This window comes from Alosa sapidissima, chromosome 18 (assembly GCF_018492685.1).
Source record: "Alosa sapidissima isolate fAloSap1 chromosome 18, fAloSap1.pri, whole genome shotgun sequence".
NCBI classification, from domain to species: Eukaryota; Metazoa; Chordata; class Actinopteri; order Clupeiformes; family Clupeidae; genus Alosa; species Alosa sapidissima.
Window position 1 is genome coordinate 9,427,062 of NC_055974.1, and position 19,120 is coordinate 9,446,181.

Genomic DNA, 19,120 nt, shown 5'->3' on the forward strand with positions numbered 1-19,120 from the left:
AACACTAACTCACAGGTGCTATTGAGGTTCTCTATCTAGCAACCAAAAGAACCAACTAATTAAAGGCTTTTTCAAATTTAAAGGAGAAATCCGACCATTTTTCACATAGATCTTCTCAAGGTCACCGAGTTCTGTCCTCGCCACTTTCTAAATCAAACCTATGACCCTGGTCCATTGCACTGGAAAAACACTCAGCATCTTTTTATTTGCTCTGCACTTTGTCCTCTCTCTAATCCAACTATCTCAATCAAACAAAAGATTTGTCTTTGACTTCATGGATGTATTCTTTTTTATTCACAGAATCACATGACATGAAGAGGATTAAAAGTCATGCAGGTATTTTTTAAACTCTGACAATCACCACATTTTGTGTTGTTGACTCATGAAACATACTTTGTTCTCTTCTGTTAAGAAACTAAATATGTTGCATGTATTAGATTCTTCAAAATAGCCTCCATTTACCTTCATGACTGCTTTGTGTACTATTGGCATCATCATAACCAGCTTCATGAAACAGTCACCTGGAATGCTTCTCGGTTAACAGGAGTGAACGAAAAGCAGTTAACAAGTACTCAACATGCATGGGAACTCCATCAGGACTGAGGGAAAACCAATCCCAGTGTCTAACTAAGGTGGTTGAGAGAATGCCAAGAGTGTGCAATGCCGTCATCATAAGGCTGGCTGCTTTGAAGAGCCTAAAATATAAAACATGTTGTTTTGTTTCCTCTTTTTTGTTTAATACCTAACTCCCCACGTGCCAATTTATAGTTTCAGTTTTGTTCTACTATGTTAAAATAATCAGGAAAAGAAAGACCCATAAAAGAGGTGTTTACAGACTTTTGGCAGGGAGTGTATATGCTGTGGGTGAATTGTCCTTGTGCGTCGGCTATTTTTTATGAGCAGAGTCCACCTGTGCTATCACTCTGTTCTGAACAGAAGACACAGACAGGCACGTCCGTCTTTGTCAATGACAGATAACTTGTCTTGGCACTAGAAATCACTGAAGGTATTAAACCATCAGGTACCAAACTAACTGTGTCTACCTAGTGACCTTGGGTTTATCAAACTAAGAGGCTCACAGCAACAGAATGTGTCTTTAATAGCACACATCAGGACTGATGATGGTAATGAGGAACCTGTAAAGGCTACAGGGTTAGTCACCATATTACACCTGTCACAGACATTTTCTATAAAACATTTCTCATAGCATGTATCATTCTGTTTCAGTCAAGATACATTTCTATATCTTTTTTCTGTTTTAGTGGATGTGACTCTGGATCCTGACACAGCACATGCCTCTCTCATCCTGTCTGCTGATGGGAAACGAGTGAGATATGGTGACACAAAACAGAATGTCCCTGACAACCTAAAAAGGTTCAGTCCTGTTGTAAGTGTCTTGGGAAAACAGGGGTTTTCTGCAGGCAGATTCTACTATGAGGTTCAGGTCAAGGGGAAGACTGCGTGGACCTTAGGGGTGGCCAGAGAGTCCATTACCAGGAAGGGAAAGAGCCCTAAGAATGGATACTGGACAATACGTCTGCGTAATGGGACTGAGTATAAGGCACTAGCTGATCCCTCTGTTCCCCTCTCCCTGAAAGAGAAGCCCCATAGGGTGGGGGTGTTTGTGGATTATGAGGCAGGTCTGGTCTCCTTTTATGATGCAGACTGTTGGTATCATCTCTACTCTTATAATGTTAAGTTCACTGAGAAACTTTACCCATTCTTCTATCCTGGTCTTAATGATGGAGGTAAGAACTCCTCTCCTCTCATCATCTGCTCAGTTTCTATCTGCCCCATCAATTAATGTATAATGATGGTGGATGTTTTATTAAATTCAGACTCCAGATGTTTATTACCCCCCTAAAACTCTTCTCTGCTCCTGAAAAGTGTATGTTCAGAAGGTTATTTTTTCATGGAAAATCCCCTCATGGCCTTAAAATGGTTTATATGCATATCTGTCGCATACTGAGGCTGTGATCGGTCGACCAGAAATCCAAAGCAGAAAACCTCGTCATGACATTGACTACACATTTTGCTTGTGATAAAGTATGTCTTGTAAAATATAGCAGATATCATGCAGAAAGTTACAAACTTGATTTTCACTGGAGGGGATCTTAAACTAGTTATTTTTTCATAATAATATTTTGATCTTATGCAAATGAATCTCACCGCTTTCATAAACCCATTTGTATTTGCTTATTTACATGATTGTACACTGATTATTTAAGTTGTGACACAACTCATTCCCAGTGTACTGGGTACTAAGGGTTGCACAGAGTAAGTGCTCGGGTAATCGAGTAGCAACATCAATGCTTGAGCCTCTTAAGCTCGAGATCTTGTTAACCACACAATGTTAGACAATTATAGAGAGTGTGTCTGTGTTTTCTTTTAGACCATGATTGATAATCAGTATCTTTTTTACAGTAATATATAGAATGCAACAGATTTTGCTTGCTTGTATACTCAAATCATAGACTAAATAAGAATCCAAGTACATTGTTTTATAGATCTTTTAGGACATCTTGGTCAATAAATGTACTATTTACAATGAATCCTCTGCACTTTGTGTAATGTTACTTCCAAATTATGTTCAATAAACAGGTATACAATGAAATTAGTATTTTTTTTTTAAGTTTCCCACTTCAGAAAATGTGTCCAGCACTATGGCCATTTCTGTGAGTTTAAAATTAACCTCAGAGTGTTGTTTGACACCTTGAGTTGCCTAAGCCAGGGGTTCCCAAACTTTTCCACGACAAGGCCCCCCAAATACTACTAGGTTCTGGCCAAGGACCCCCTTGATGTGTTATTAAACCCATCGACAATACTACGGCAAATGTAAAAATACATTAAGCTAATCCTAATAATTATTTTAGCCACAAGCACTTCGCGATGGAGCAGTGTGTAAAAATTGCATTTGGGGCTTTCTGCTAGAGAGCTATCACTTTACTATTACTCCCAGTCATTATCATGGAAAATATAATGTTCAGATATGCAACAAATTATTATAATGCCATTGTATAACAACCCTCATAGTAATAGGTATATTTTACATTTTTCAAATGTATTTATTTGTTGCTTTTATTTTTCCTTCCAACTTGCTGAGGCCCCCCTGGCACCCCCTCATGGCCCCCGGCCCCCACTTTGAAAACCACTGGCCTAAGCAATGCTCGGTAACGTCACTTCTGTTGACATTCAAACAAAACAGAAAGCTAGCTCGCTACTTCATCCCCCTCCCTCCCGTGCAATTAAAACTTTCCTCATCGGTGATGTGCTGGAACAGTTTGTTATGTTTTTATGGGCAAGGTTTGCCCAAGTTTTTTTGTGGCTGTTTTTGGAGCCAGGGTTGTCAACAGAGATTGCGTTTTTTTTACAGTGTATTCAGGACACAGGCAGCTAGCGGATGGTAAGGTGATGTTTGCTGTAAGTGACAAAAAAATGTTTTGGCTTAAAACTGTATGACCTCGCTTAGAGCACCTTTAAGTTTTATGAATAACCACACCAACCATGCAAAATATACATTGTTACACAGTAGTTCACTTGTTAACATGGGAGCCGAAATAACAATGGACACGCCACAAAGCTGACATGCTCACGCCACACAGGCAGTGTGGAGGAGCCCTTAGGGCTGATTCAGACTGCCTGTGTGGCCTGAACGTGGCGCTTCTGTTGCATGTCAGTTGTGTGGCGGCTGCGTGGCGTTTTCTATGTCTTTTTTTATTTTTTTTTATCGTTTTCTATGTCTTTGCACACCAGAAATGTGTCTGACGCTGCGACGCCCATCTGCCTATTAAAACATCTCTTCACTTTTTCTTTTAAATGGAAACGCTCCCAACACGTTTGCGTGCCGCATGAAAAATAGGCATTGGTCCTATTTCTAAAGCGGCGCCTGAGATGTGCGTGTCACACAGGCAGTGTGCAAGCTCTAACCTGTTAACATGGGAGCCAAAATAAAAATGGACACGCCATGCAACTGACATGCTCAGGCAATGCAGGCAGTCTTAATCAGCCCTTAGAGGGACCAGAGGTACAGTAGAAATAAGGTAGAAGCCGTAAAGTGCAGCGCAGCACTTTAGTGTTTTACAGCCGATGATGGAGACTCTGGAAACCAATTTACAGGTTCTCTTGATCCAGCTCTACCTGCTTCAAGGCCCTCCACCTCATCTTTGCACCCAACATCCTTCCCTCTGTAGATTCCAAGACCAGTACGCATGTGTTCCGTAGCAGCAGTGGCCAAAGATTTTAGAGCTTAGCGCTTTAGAACCTTTTGGTAGTGGCCAAGTCCAAAGCCACGGAATTCTATAGCCATAGTCACTTCATCTATACAAATGTAGGCCCACATACAAATAACATGGCAGAACGTTTTTGTTTGTTTGTTTTGTTTGTTTTACAAAACAACTTGTGAAGTGTGATAGAAGTAGCCAAATAGAAGTAAACTGTATCCTGATTGCTGTGTGATCTTCATGATCCTGCAACACCACCACATGGCAATATGAGAGAACCTACAAGGTTTCTAAGAGCTCATACGAAAGAATGAAAAGTCTGAAAAGAAAAAATATTCTTTTTACAGCAACAAATAAAAAATATTTTTCTTTTCACCATGTTTTGTCAAGCTTTGTGCTCAGATGATATTTTTGCAGTCCTGAATTTTTGCAGTCCCCCCCCCCCCCCCCCAGACTGGGCTGGCATGCTGGCATAATGAAACTCAGATAGATCTGTTTTAAAGCATCAGATGGGAGATCACACTGATCACACACTGATCTCACTTCTTGCCCGAATAACCAGGTCTTAGCTCCATTTATAGCCAGTGCAAACTCCTGCCCCCAGTCAGCCAAGTCCAAAGCCTTCTGTGTCAGGCCAGGCAAGGATCCCATATTATTGTTGAGAAAATGGTAGACCTATTAATGGTATAAATTATTATAACACTAAGTCAAAACACTATACAATCCTGTTGGCCTATGACTTCTCACAATGCTGAATAAAGATAAGGCCTATTCTGTTTAGCATGTAGTTGCCTGAAAAGTTGTGGATTCAATTGCCGGCTTCCACCGTTGTCCCCTTGAGCAAGGGACTTAATCCAAGTAGCCCATGTAATTTAATTGACATACTGTATGCAAGTCGCTTTGTACTCAAAAGCATCTTCTAAATTAATAAATTCAATGCAAATATTGGATTTGGAATGGGATCGGAATGTGTTTTGTGGATCCTGACCTCATGAACGTAGTGTGGTGGAATACGTTGGAATAAAGTGACTTGAATTGAATTGTAGACATTGGTCATTAGGATATAATCATAGATGCTAGTCATGGCTGTCTACATCTACCATTACCCACTACAAAACACATTATACTGTTCTTTATACGAAAAATATAAAATGTATTATTAAATGATACATTTATGATTAATTAAAACAAAAAGCTATAAAAAGCTAATATTATCCACCATCAAAAACAGATCTCCTTTTCAGACTCCACAACAAAAATTGACAACAAGCATCATTTGAGACAAATTGTGCTTTGGATTGAGTTATTTGTTATTGTTATTTTTTATTACCAAGACAAATCTATTTTTTACTGAGTCATTAGAGGAAGGACTTTTGAGGCAGGCTGCACTTCTCAGGCTACAAGGGGTTAACGCATTTCCGTGTTTTCAACATGAAGCTAATTGCTCAGTAAAATGTGTACAATTGCTTTTTTAACTGAGAGGAAGAAGTTACACAATATTAACCTCTCTCTTGGATATCTTTCTTATGGGATGGTAATGCACATGCATAACAAGATACGTAAAAGAAGTCCAGCACACCAGTATTTGCTCCCAATTATCTTTTTACTCATTCAACACGTTTTGACATCAGACTTGTCTGTTGAAACGTCACAAACAAGTAAAAAGATACACACACACACATACACATACATACACACACAAACACTCATATCAGAGATGATCATACTGCATAACATTATATAGGCTACAATCAATAGTTAAATACCTAAATTAAGATGATTTTAAGGTACGATATTGTGATTTTGACACGACCCACTGAAGTTGTATTGATAGCAAACTGCCTCACTTGAGTACTGGAGAGGTCAGTTGCACATACTCTCATGTAACCCCTCATAACGGTCTGTCTTTCTTAGCTCAAATATAAGGGAAAGGAAAGTAGGGACATTACACAGGACTTAGAAATGCATACATGCTCATTTACTAAACCCTTTGAATTAGTAAGGTGACATTTCATTAATGAGCATAATCAGTGAAATTACAAGGGTTCGTTTCACATTGGTTCACAAACATACATTGTTCACAAAATATCCAGGGTGCAGATAGGATGTAAATGGTCCAGTATGGAAATGTGCGGTGTGTGTAAATGTGCGGTATGTGTAACGACAGTCCACGGTCCAGATAGACACGTTCTCCAGTGTGTATTGTAATGCAAGAGAGTTCGGGCTTCTCACGGCACAATAGCCTAGGCCGATAGAGTTCAATAGTAGCTCAATCCACAACGCACGTGAATTAAACAATAACACAAATTCTTCGGCCAATCAACGTAAAAACAAAACAATTCATAGCTTATGCAGCTCTGGCACGTGTAAAACGAACAACTCAAACAGGTACATGCAAAGCAAATAATTCAGACAGACACGTGCGAAACAAACAATTCAACCAAGGCTCATTTCCTCCTTTCCGTAGCCTATTTCAAACAACGTTGGCCGTATGCACCAATTCACATTGTACATCAAAAATAAACTCCTTTGGTAACTCTAGTAGGTTATAAAGCAGTGAAGCCGACAATTTAGTGTATTAAACACTCCAGTATGAAAACTCTTAAACAGACACGTTAACGTAATTTAGTGTAGACGATGTTAGTCACACTCCAGTATGGAAACTCTTAAACAGTTTAACGTTAAACACCAGTATGGAAACTATTAAACAGACAATTTAGTATCGAACGTATGGAAACTCTTCGACAGACAGTTTACATATGGGCTCTCAGCGGATACCCCACAACGGCAAACAAGGAATTTCGATTTCGATTTTCGTTACCACCGTGTAGTCAAGCCTTAAGCCATACCCAAGTAGCCTAAATCGAGGTACCAGTAAATCAAGCTTTTTCAGAAGGGGCGGCAGGCAGAGCGATGTACAGTGGCAGAGCGAAGCACAGTGGCTGAAAGTGGTACTAAAGCTTCACGCAGCTTCACACCTCGTAATGTGCGACTGAAGTGGCCATTTGAAAGCGATGCCCACTGTATACAGGCCTAATACATTCTCATCCATGGCTAAATGATACCCTCCGATCGCAGCGCACCAAACTCAGAGCCGCGGAGAGGAAATGGCACAAATCCAAACTAGCTGACGACCTCAAAAACTACCAGACACTCCTGACCTCCTTCTCAGCCAGCATCACTGCTGCTAAGACTGCTTTCTACAATGACAAAATCAACAGTGCTACAGACACTCGAAAACTTTTCTCAACCTTCAAATCGCTACTCAACCCTCAGCTGCCTCCTCCTCCATCCAGCCTTACTGCAGATGACCTCGCCTCATTTTTTACAAACAAAGTGGCGGCAATCAGCAGTCAATTCTCTACATGCCCACTCAACGCATCTGACTCAGATACCGCACTCCTACAACCTCTAGGGACTGCTGGAACATCTTTTTCAGCATTCACGCCTCTCTCCGAGAGTGAAGTGTCCAGACTCCTGACATGCAGCCGTCCTACCACATGCTCGCTGGACCCTATACCTACGAGCCTACTTCAGTCCATCAGCCCGACCATCGCTCCAGCTATCACACATGTGATCAATGCCTCGCTAACCTCCGGCACATTTCCAACAGCGTTCAAAATGGCCCGGGTAACACCGTTACTTAAGAAAGCTTCTCTCAACCCTGCTCAAGTCGAGAACTACCGCCCTGTCTCACTACTGCCTTTCCTATCCAAAGGCATTGAACGAGCAGTCTCCAAACAGGTCTCTGACTTCCTTTCACAGAACAACCTTCTGGATCCAAATCAGTCTGGGTTCAAAAGCGGCCACTCTACCGAAACGGCTCTGCTGTCTGTAACAGAAGCCTTAAAAGAAGCCAGGGCGACCGCTCGATCATCAGTACTCATTCTGCTTGACTTATCGGCTGCCTTTGACACGGTTAATCACCGTATCCTTCTCTCTATACTCGCTGACATGGGAATCTCCGGAGCTGCTCTCTCCTGGTTTGAATCCTACCTCACAGGACGCTCGTTTAATGTATCATGGCTTGGTCAGCTATCTGCACCTCACCATCTCACCACAGGGGTCCCCCAGGGCTCAGTGCTGGGCCCCCTCCTCTTTGCTATCTACACCACCTCCTTGGGACAGATTATCCGTTCGCACGGCTTCTCATACCACTGCTATGCAGACGACACACAGCTCTATCTGTCCTTTCCACCTGACGACCCCCTGGTTTCAGCACGGATCTCAGATTGCCTTTCAGACATAGCTACATGGATGAAGGCACACCACCTCCAGCTGAACCTCTCAAAGACTGAACTGCTGGTCATCCCAGCTAAACCTACCATACACCACGACATCAACATCAAATTTGACTCCCTGTCTGTTTCACCGACCAGGACTGCAAGAAATCTTGGAGTTGTTCTCGACAACCAACTAAACTTCTCAGATCATGTTGCCTCAGTCGCCCGGTCATGCCGTTTCACACTCTACAACATACGGAAAATCAGGACTTACTTGACTCAAGATGCTACCCAACTTCTGGTTCAGGCAATAGTCATCTCACGACTCGACTACTGCAATGCCCTCCTGACAGGTCTCCCAGCCTGCGCAGTGAAACCACTTCAGATGATCCAGAACGCGGCGGCGCGCCTGGTCTACAACCAACCCAAAAGGGCACATGTTACCCCGCTGCTCATCCAGCTACACTGGCTACCTAAGGCGGCCCGTATCAAATTCAAGTCTCTAACGCTTGCCTACAAAGTAGTCTCCGGTTCTGCTCCCACCTACTTGAATGCCCTCATACAGACTTACACTACCTCCAGACCGCTGCGCTCCTCTGACGAACGACGTCTAGCTCTACCACCGGTACGCTCAAGCCAATCCAAACTTTTCTCATCTGTTGTTCCTCGTTGGTGGAACACACTGCCAGTTCCTATAAGGGCAGGGACATCCTTTTCCACTTTCAAAAAACTCCTGAAGACCCAGCTCTTTAGAGAACATCTACTCTCATAGCAACACTTACAACAAGTCTTACTGATCCTGGCACTCACCAGCCGTTAAACTGACAAGTAACTGTTAAAATACAGCACTCACCGACGCACTTATTCTTACTGTACTCTAATGTGTTTTTTTTAAACTGTCCTAAAAATTGTGAGAATTGTTCTAAAACTTACTGTTTACCATGTTGTTAGTCGCTTTGGTTAAAAAAGCGTCAGCCAAATGTAATGTAATGTAATGTAATGTAATACCAACGCATCCAGTTTCAATTCCCGTTGACTCTCCAGGTTTTATTTCTTTCTCTCAACTCATGATATAGAAATCAAGAAAGTAAAGCAATAAGATCAATCAAATCCGTCTAGAACAACTTGTTTGAATGTCTGACAACTAGGCTATAACCTTTGCTGACAACTCATGCTGTTGTAGGTTATGAGCACAGCACGTGCACGCGCAAAGAACTGGAAACCAGGTGGAGAAACCAGAAGGCACACAACACCGGCTACCATATTCCTGTCTGTTTGTAGACATCTATTTATCAGACATCGTGAATTGCGCTTTCAAGGGACACACATGACACGAGGTGTCTTCAATACAAGCTGGTGCAGGACAGGTAAAATCTTAAGAACCTTCTCATAGTAACGTTTTTGCTCCTACTGCGTCCTAAGCCTGAGCTCCCGCTCAGCGCCAAAAATCCAAAATCCTCAGAGGGATCTTTATACAACAGTAAGATTTTTTTTAATTACGAGATTTGTACCGTAGAAATGTTTGAAATAACATACATTGTGTGTTATGTTAATGTTATATTAGCTAGTTCGTGTATGAACCGGTATGGACCTGGCAAGGTTATAGCAAACTTAGCTAACAACACAATTAACGTTAGCTCCTACTTTAGCTGAAGTTGGCTAACCATGCAGACCAGTTCCCATAACTAACGTTATCTAAGTTAAGGTCATGCATTGCGGATGTTTGTTCTCTTGTCAGCGAATTTTCTTGATTCGGTTTTAACATTTAAATTTACTGAGGTTAAGGGAAGCAGGTTGTGCGTACATCAAATATGTTAACTAACCTTAACGTTGAGATGGTCATTCATCGGTTGAATCGCTACTGGTAATAACGTTAACAATGAGACAAGATGTGCTTGCACAACTATGTTAACTTGAAGAAAGGTAGGCTATGCTTTCAGTGACTCCAGAGATTGGGTGGCACTTTTGCTTATTGATAGGTTTTTACTGTGAATAATTTACAACAGGGATCCATCACAAAACGAAAAGGTAACGTAACATCAGTGTTCAGAAATGGCCTCTGGTTTTGGAGCGACTTGCAGCCCAGGGACACCTTATAGGAGCCACGACATACAGCCAGATGAAGATGCTTGTGGTAAGATTGTTGAGTAGCCTATACACTTCCCATTATTTGATACATTTTTGATTGTGTTGTATTCAACCACTGATTATATCAATGTACACATGTGAATTAAAAAGTTAATATGTTTATATGTTCACTGTAGAGGATGATGCCTGGGACCCAGATAGGCTGGTGAAGTGCCCTTACGACCCTAACCACTTGATAAGTCAGAGTCGATTTCCATATCACGTTCTCAAATGCAAAAAGGTTGGATTGATGGTCATTTCCTCGTGAATTTACCATCTGTATACATTTTCCATGTTGACATTATTTGCAAATGATCACAATCAGCTTTATTAGCCAAGTTGTGTATACAACAAGGAATTGGACTCCGATTAACCTTTGCTCTGAGTACATACATAAAGAATTTAAGAGTAAAAAATAGACTAAAAGAGAATATCAAATTTTAAAAATAAAAGGAATTTGACTTTTAAATATACAGGGCTGTCACAGGAAGTTTAACCTCTGCTGGGCCTTCTTCTGGACAGTGGCCATATGGAAAGTTCTCTTTAGGTCCTGAGAAATGGTGGATCCCAGGAACCTACCTAGTCCACAGCAGACACTGTTGTTTGATGATTGGGGATTTAGGTCCTGGTGGTAAATACAGAAACTGAGGGGTGAAAAATAACCTCGTGCTTAATAAAACTTATCACAACTGTAATAATTTATATTGAGAGCACAGAAATGACGTTGGCATCAGGCCGCTCAACGGCTCTGTCTTCTGCTTGCTCTCACTTTCAAACTTTCTACGCTCTCGTTGTATTTTTTCCAACCTGAAACACATCATGGATTAAGGCTCTATGCTCTCAATTATAATTGTTACAGTTGTGATAACAGTTTTATTCACCACAAGATTATTTTCCACCCCTCCGTTTCTGTATTTACGCTCTCGGTTCCAGAATCTGTATTCGATTTCATTCTTTATGTGCTCTCATAATTAAGGCACAGCTAACTGACACCATACATATGGCTACTAATGATTAAAACCGTTTTATGTGTTGATGATTGTTCATGAATGTCAAATCAACTGTGTGCTACACAGATTAAATATTAAATGAGAAATTGGAAGCCATTGCATTTCAGATAATTATATTTCACAAATAATTTGGTAGAACTATGAGACTTATGGGAGAAAACCGGCTATATTACATTGATACCAATTTATTTTATGACTACACCTGGACAATAATTTGGAGTGAACCCTTTTACAGTTTTTCTCAGTCGCTTTGCTACATTTCTCAGATCAGAATTGAAATTCTCAAAACTACCTGTTCAATCTTCACATCATTGTGTAACTTGTGAACATCAGAAAAGCAGTTTCTCATTTCTTTGAAGAAGTTGCGAATGCTTTGGTAAATCTATGCAAATGATTATGTACAATTCTCTGCGTTTCGTACATTATCAATTGCTTATGTCATGTTGATCAAAATGCATTATAATAGGTTTCTCACCCCCACAACATTTAGGCAAGTTGTCAAAATATGTCAAGCAAGATGATATTTGTTGTGATGTGGATGAGAATTTGTGGCCCAACAGATAGGAACATCAGGAGGTCTAGGAAGACTGCACTGTAATTAAGGGTGCTTGCACCATTCCAACTTTAAAACGTCCGGTCAGTACCGGTGTAAGTTGGTTGCGAAGATGACGTCAGGTGGGCGTGCCGTTTGTCCGCCATATTAGATTGAACAGAAAGCGAAACTAAATTTTCACAGGTCACAAATTTGATCCGAACGCCACGAAACTTGACGTACATTATCCTTGGACCAAGCCTCACAAAAGTTACCGGAAGGATTTTTGATTTTCGAAAGCGTTTGCCCGTCACAGCCAAACGAAATCGGCGGCGAAGCTCCGAAACAGGAAGTCGTCCATATCTCAGGAACACTGTCACATATCGATACCAAATTTTGTATATGAACTGGGGACTCCAATGTGAGGGTGCATAAGCTAAAAATAAAAATAAATATTCCAAAAGTTTCCATCATTTTGCAAACCACCCACAGGTATTTGGTAACTCTCACCATTCACTTTCTATCACAATGCCTTCCAGGTATGCTCAATGCCTCTGGGCAGCCACAATGTCTCCAGTCAACCTTGCCCACTTACATGTATGAAATCCTTGCTCTGCCATGGGATAGTATGGACTTACGATCTGAAATAGCAAGGAGAACAGTAGCTATATATAGCTTACATAATAGAGTTGTTTTCACATTGACGGTATTCAAATTAAATTTTTCATTATTGTTAAATATCATGATGGGAGAGTATTATTAAAAATGTTACAAGTATGCAAATTCATATGTTTACGGGAAATTAGGTTTTACTGGGTTGTTTTGTTGTAAAGACATGCAAGGCATTCTGGGCCGTAATGAACAGTGGTCGGCAGCACTCCATAGGCTACATATTAATATGAAAAGGTGTTTTTGTAAACCTAGGGACAATAAACAGCTATCTCTGTTACAAAAACGAGCTGGTAATCGCTCATTGAAGAGGGAACTATGATAAAAAGATTGTTTTCCTAAAAGCATGGTGTTGACAAAAGAATAAGCAGGAAATGCCACGTTAATCTTAAATAGCCTACTGAACGCTAGATGGCAACGTTGTATTACATTTCACTAAATGCGGTGGAATTAGTGTGAGCTTCACAAGGAAGGAAGGTGCAAATATTATGTAATTTATCATGGGAAATTATTGGAAATGTTATTTCTTGTTTATTCTAATTGCAAACCACACACATCCATTCGTAATCACACGTATACATTTAATACTGGAAGACTGTCATTTCGTTTATTTGATGTTGTTTAGCAACGGGGACAGACTTCAGAGCAAAGATTCTAGAACAGAGCTTCAGAGAGACACGTTTTGAGTTCGTGGCCAAGTACCTAAAATATCGGTTTCCATGTGTATGTGCTGGATGGTGTGCTTCCTTTATGAAAGTAAGTGTTTTATACAGTTAACGTTACAGACATAATGAGTCATGTTAGTGGTCCACATAAATGTGCCCTTTCTGTTATTAGAATGCTAAGCGGACATTTTAACATCATTCATTTCTTGTGTGGCTAGAAGCTAGCTAGCTAGCTAGGTCATAGGGAGGAGATGTTGCTGTAACGTTATGAGATTTATGTTGCTTAGCGTAATGCCATGGTCATTTGATATGAGATGCTTGTACTCGTAACTTCGTCACTCGTAACTTTAGGACTCCTATTTTTTTTTTACTAAGAGTAATTCAGGAAGCATTTTAGCCCTAAAAGTAGCGCCTGAGTCTGTGACAGCTTAAGCGAGGACTCCTAATAAGACCGATTCACAAACAATGTTTTGTGGTGGCATTTCACGTCGCGATGTTTTTAAATGCGTCTAACAATCACGAGGGAACAATTTTTGCATTGTAGGCCTACTCATTGTTTACATGTACATTAAATGTAACGTTTCATTGTGAATCAAATTAAAAGATTCTCTTTGCAAACGTTGGCATAGGCGTATGGTGACAGATTAATTTAATAATGTTGCTGCGTGAATCACGGTAAGCGTGAATGAAGTGGCCACTTCTTAATGGGACTCACTGTATGGAAGTAGGCTAAGTAAAATAGAGATGTTTAAAATAAGATAAAGTTAGGATATGCCCGCTTGACAACGGAAGAGATAACTGGCCTTTGGCCATAGCAACCATCCATTTAGAACGACTGGCCTTCATAGCAACCAAGGATCTTAGCTGTGATTCATGTAGCTACAGTATGCATGCAATGTGATGCAAAGTATAGAAAGGTGATGAAATATACAGAGACAGGTCAAGAAATATAGTGCAATGTAGACCGTAGTATACAGTTGATTTACAGAAGGTGGTTTAGAGTAATATGAATTAAACATAAATATGTGCAGTGTATTAGCAGTTATCTCATACAATAAGTAGAATAATGTATGTAGATGTAGCAGTAACATTATAATAGTATAAATAATAATATAGATATATGCAGTGTAGTAACAGAATATAATAAAACAGATATGTACATAACATACAGCTATGTGCAGTGTGGAAACAGTGTCATTGTAGTGCAGAAACAACATTATAAGAGTAGTAAGAATAAGTCTATGTGCAGGATGAATAGTATAAAGATCAGTAGAATAACTATGTATAAATGTAATTACAGTAGGCTTTAATGTCACGCAAAAAGTACAACCAAAGCTGAGCTTGATCAACTAGAACGTCTAAAGAACCAGAACTTGAGTGTAGTTTTTTGCTGGGTCCCAGGCCATGTTGGTCTGAGGGGAAATGAGAAAGCGGACAGTGCTGCTAAGCAAGCCCTCAATGAAGAAGTCACAGAATCTCAAATCCCTGCCCCAGACCTTAAACCTATACTGAACTCTTACATCTCAGATAAGTGGCAATCTGAATGGGATTAATGTACCAACCGTAATGTGCTAACCGTGGCCCACTGGTTAGCACTCTGGACTTGTAACCGGAGGGTTGCCGGTTCGAGCCCTGACCAGTGGGCCGTGGCTGAAGTTCCCTTGAGCAAGGCACCTAACCCCTCACTGCTCCCCGAGCGCCGCCGTTGTAGCAGGCAGCTCACTGCGCCGGGATTAGTGTGTGCTTCACCTCACTGTGTGTACACTGTGTGCTGTTTGTGTTTCACTAATTCACCGATTGGGTTAAATGCAGAGACCAAATTTCCCTCACGGGATCAAAAAAGTATATATACTTATACTTATACAACAAGCAAGGAATGTGAATTTTGGCACATTTTCATGATCCACTGGGTCGTTATGGGCCACACAAAATACGGTGTTGCTAAAATTACTCCTATTGTGGCTATTAGAGACATGCGCACACACTAAAACATCACTAATGTTGTGGACATTCCATTATTCTGAGATACATCAATAGGCTCTCAAAACAATCCCAAACAGACATAAGGTCTTTATAGAGCAAATCTATATAGATTATTTGTCAAATAAACCAGTAAAACAGAATTAGGGGATGGAATATATAACATTCACACTCATAGCTCATATTTTTTAAATAAATCAGTGAAAAAGTATCCTGACAAACAAGCAGCATTTTAATGCCTTAGTCATTATTTCATAATTTCAAATTTTTCTCTAGGTTACCTGATAGCCCAGTTTGAGAGGTGCAAGACGCGTGACATTATTTATTTTTGCAGCCAATCACTGCTGTTGTTTTATTTTATTGATTTGATTTTAGTCATAGAAGCTAAATTCGAAGGCAGGCCACAGGTAAAATCCAACGAACTGCATTCACCCCACAAGGCAATAGTTGAATAGAGCTTTTGAGGTATTGCCACTGCTCCAACACTGAAAGGCACTGTTAGAATGCTTGGATCAAGCCAGGTTCAGCATAGCGTATGTCACTGTCTGCTCACGTTGGTGACCGGACCAGGGCAAGCACACTTTCGCAGTTCCCGCCGGAAATGCAGTCTAGTTTCTACAGCACTGCATAGGACAATCTCCTTAGGGAAACTATGTTCACATTTCTGCTTTTGTTTTCTGTTTGTTTTTCTTTGTGCTATGCAGTGCTGTCTTTTCCTTTCTGTATCGCAATGACATGGTCTGTCAACAAATGACAGTAAATGTGAATCTTGTCCAGTCTCTTGCAATCAAACTCCCATATACACTAATGTGTAAACTACAATTTACAATGATTACAAAAAGTTGTTTTGAGTTTATACTATTTATTCATTCACTTGTTTTGTTCGAGTGAAGACAATCAAACTCGCAATTGATTTCAAACCATGATCATTGTCATTTAAATGTATGCTTTCGTTATCCTCCATTTTATGAAGGCAACTGTAATTTTTCTCTCTCAATGGTCAATTTAATGACTCCTGAAATCCTGTAGATGGTGCTTGTAAATTGAACAGAATTCCTCTAGTATTGCCTTAATTTTACGACATATCATCTTTTTGTCAATCTAGCCTACTGTTTTGGTCTAGTTTTCTACCTTGTGCACAAGCAGACATGAAGCTGACTTATGCTTCACTTGAATAAACGAAGGCTTCCAGTAGCAACACAGTGTTTCCCACAGAATTGAATTCCATTTGTGGTGGTTGGTTTGCAGAATACAACAGTTTTTAACAAATTAGCACAGCGTGGTTATGATGCCAACCAGATTTAAGCACAATTTAGAATAACCTGGAAAATCATTGTGTGGTGGTCAATGTTGATATTGTGGTGGGCCGCCACAAATAAGTCAATGTATGGGAAACACTGCAACAACTGGAATCCATGCATTTCCACAGAATTATTTTTGGAATCTGATCCCTTATCATACCTGTTCATTCGTACTCGTTGCTCGACTTATTGTGACTAAATTCAAGATGGCGGCAAACGGTAAACTTCCTGAAGGTACTGTCTGTATAAATCGTCTTGTAAATAAACTACCAGTGCTTTTTCAAGTTCTCAACGTCTCGTTTTAAATGTCAGGGTCCTCGGAAGTCTACCAATGAAGTGTGGAGCTACTTTGAGCCTCGTAAATGGTGTAAAACAGTGATTTATTTGCATGGCTAGGCCGATGCCCGAGGCACCCCTTTTGAAAACATGTTGGTAGCATCGGCTAACTAGCGCCAGATTTCTGAGTGCAGGGGACAAGCCGAGATGAGCTATGAGACATACGTTCACACTCAGTATCATGTTTCAATACACTTTAGGTCAATATCTCACCGGAATTCTCCTTTAAGCCCTGATTTTTGCCACCTACTGGTGAATGCATAGAACACAACAATCCTATGATTTGTGTCATAGATATTGGAAAGCTAGCTATTGCATTGGGCTCCAGAACGTATGTAAATAGCACCGCCAACATGGTGGGGGCGACAGTCACTGGAAATCAGACATGTCTCTGATTGCCGGCAAGTGTTGCCCATTGACAGTAAGGTGTTTGCCCCCAGAAACATGGCAGGCGTGTTCACGTATGTCACCTAATTCAGGTTCACTGGCCTGTTTTTCTTCAGTGAGTTTTTAGCAGTTTGCGAACTGAGTGCATTACCACCACCATCTGCTGGATTTCGGTACATTGGCAAGTGTACCCTTTAGCCTCGTTCTGGCCACCGGGTGAATAGAAGTCAACGGACAATGCGGTATCTATCTTTCTAATGTCTATGGTTTGTGTACCCTGTAGCTTTGTTTTGGTTTACAATGGCCGCTGCTTGAATATGAAGCCCCCAAATGGCTGGGGTGACTATTGTTATTGAGGTAGGATTTTTTTGTTAACTCTTTTCTGAGCTCAGCTATGGTATTAATGGGCAATTATTTCTTGTTGATCCACTTGTGTGTTGAATGCAGAACCATCCAGAATTGACAAGTGAACTGAAAAGCTGTCCCTACAACGCACGACATATGGTGCTGAAGGACAAGCTGGCTGGACATTTGACCACCTGTGCTGATCGGCAAGCAGTGGAAAAGGGTAAGGTCTCCCTTCATTTGCTTTGTGAGGTCACTGTAAACACTTTTTTTTTTTTTTTTTTGTTTGTTTCTTGAATGAAATTCTAAAAATTGTGAGGTTAATTGAGGTTTGTTTTCTTTTCCCCTCCGTTAGAAAGGGCTGGAAAATCAGATATGTTAAAAAAATATGCTGTACCAGTCAACACTATGACTTTCCCCACCAGCGAGGACTGGGATAAAGGTGAGTTGAATTCAGAACTGGGATTGAAACATAATTTGACATTATTTTTACGTTAGTTTTTGTCACACTTAATTTTGCTTTCCACTACTAATCAACAGAGGAAGAGACTAGCGCAACTCTGTTTGTGTGGGAGGTGACTTCTCAGATCCGCCCCATGTAAGTTTGTTGGATAACCACGGCTGGGGTCTTTCTGGCTGTTGTGGGTGTTTTATTTCAGAGATGGATGATGTTTCAAAGTTTTCATTAGCATCTAGAAAGGTGTCTACATATGCACTGTTTGTGTTTGAAGACAAATTTAGTAGAAATGTTATGACTTGTATGTTTGATATTCTACTCAGTCCCCACTCTTAGTTACATCTGTTGAAGTTGGTGTCTTCAGTTCCTTGGGTATGATGGTACAGAAATGTATATTTCAGATTGAAGTAATAATGCTGTGCTCATATTCTCTTCTGCAGTCCACAAGTCACAAACAACCTGATTCCAGGACTCAGAACTCCACATGTTCTCCCATGGAAATAGATGGATGGACACATTGTTACTAGAAGTTGTTACTGTTGGTCAAAATAATTGCAGCTGAGGGCTGGCTTGAGTAAAGATGTTTTTAAAATGAATCAATATTGCAAGTTGATTTTTATATTATGGTTTATATCTGGTTTAAGTTAAAGGCCCGCTAAAGAGTTGGGATCTTAGCCATATGAAGTTGCTATTCGGGTAGGAACACTACCCCCCTCCCCCCCCCCCCCCCTCTCTTTCTACAGGCTAATGTCGGTGCATTCCCTCTTTATTCTCTATATTGGGTCGGGAGTATGTTTAGACACAAAAGACGCATATTTAGCTTAGTATATTGCGCTTTTCAACTGTAAGGGATCCTTATTTAGTGCTG

General features: G+C 40.5%; 2 protein-coding genes across 5 annotated transcripts; both read left to right on the forward strand.

Moving 5' to 3' along the window:
- Positions 1-305: 305 nt before the first annotated feature.
- LOC121689754 (erythroid membrane-associated protein-like) lies at positions 306-2,552 on the forward strand. The gene is made up of 2 exons (XM_042069852.1): positions 306-336; positions 1,263-2,552. The coding sequence occupies exons 1-2, from the start codon at positions 312-314 to the stop codon at positions 1,802-1,804; spliced, it is 567 nt and encodes a 188-aa protein (XP_041925786.1). The 5' UTR covers positions 306-311; the 3' UTR covers positions 1,805-2,552.
- Positions 2,553-9,623: 7,071 nt separating this feature from the next.
- LOC121690016 (gametocyte-specific factor 1-like) lies at positions 9,624-18,848 on the forward strand. Of its 4 annotated transcripts, none has more exons than XM_042070320.1 (7): positions 9,624-9,923; positions 10,450-10,577; positions 10,708-10,811; positions 17,898-18,018; positions 18,151-18,237; positions 18,336-18,393; positions 18,693-18,848. In XM_042070320.1, exons 2-7 carry the CDS (start codon positions 10,496-10,498, stop codon positions 18,754-18,756), a joined length of 516 nt encoding a protein of 171 aa, XP_041926254.1. In that variant the 5' UTR covers positions 9,624-9,923; positions 10,450-10,495; the 3' UTR covers positions 18,757-18,848. The 4 variants fall into 4 exon arrangements, with proteins under 4 accessions (XP_041926254.1, XP_041926255.1, XP_041926253.1 ...); XM_042070319.1 differs by having other exon boundaries at positions 9,625-9,810; XM_042070322.1 differs by lacking the exon at positions 9,624-9,923 and adding an exon at positions 17,734-17,807 and having other exon boundaries at positions 10,559-10,577.
- Positions 18,849-19,120: the final 272 nt, after the last annotated feature.

What these genes read in the sequence shown, in the direction of transcription:
- LOC121690016 (XM_042070320.1), top strand. Translation starts at nt 10,496, where the DNA reads ATGGCCTCTGGTTTTGGAGCGACTTGCAGCCCAGGGACACCTTATAGG. An exon ending in ACGTTCTCAAATGCAAAAAG is followed by an intron (nt 10,812 to 17,897) that starts GTTGGATTGATG and finishes TGTTGAATGCAG; the next exon opens with AACCATCCAGAATTGACAAG. An exon ending in TCGGCAAGCAGTGGAAAAGG is followed by an intron (nt 18,019 to 18,150) that starts GTAAGGTCTCCC and finishes CCCCTCCGTTAG; the next exon opens with AAAGGGCTGGAAAATCAGAT.
- LOC121689754 (XM_042069852.1), top strand. Translation starts at nt 312, where the DNA reads ATGAAGAGGATTAAAAGTCATGCAG. An exon ending in GAGGATTAAAAGTCATGCAG is followed by an intron (nt 337 to 1,262) that starts GTATTTTTTAAA and finishes TTTCTGTTTTAG; the next exon opens with TGGATGTGACTCTGGATCCT.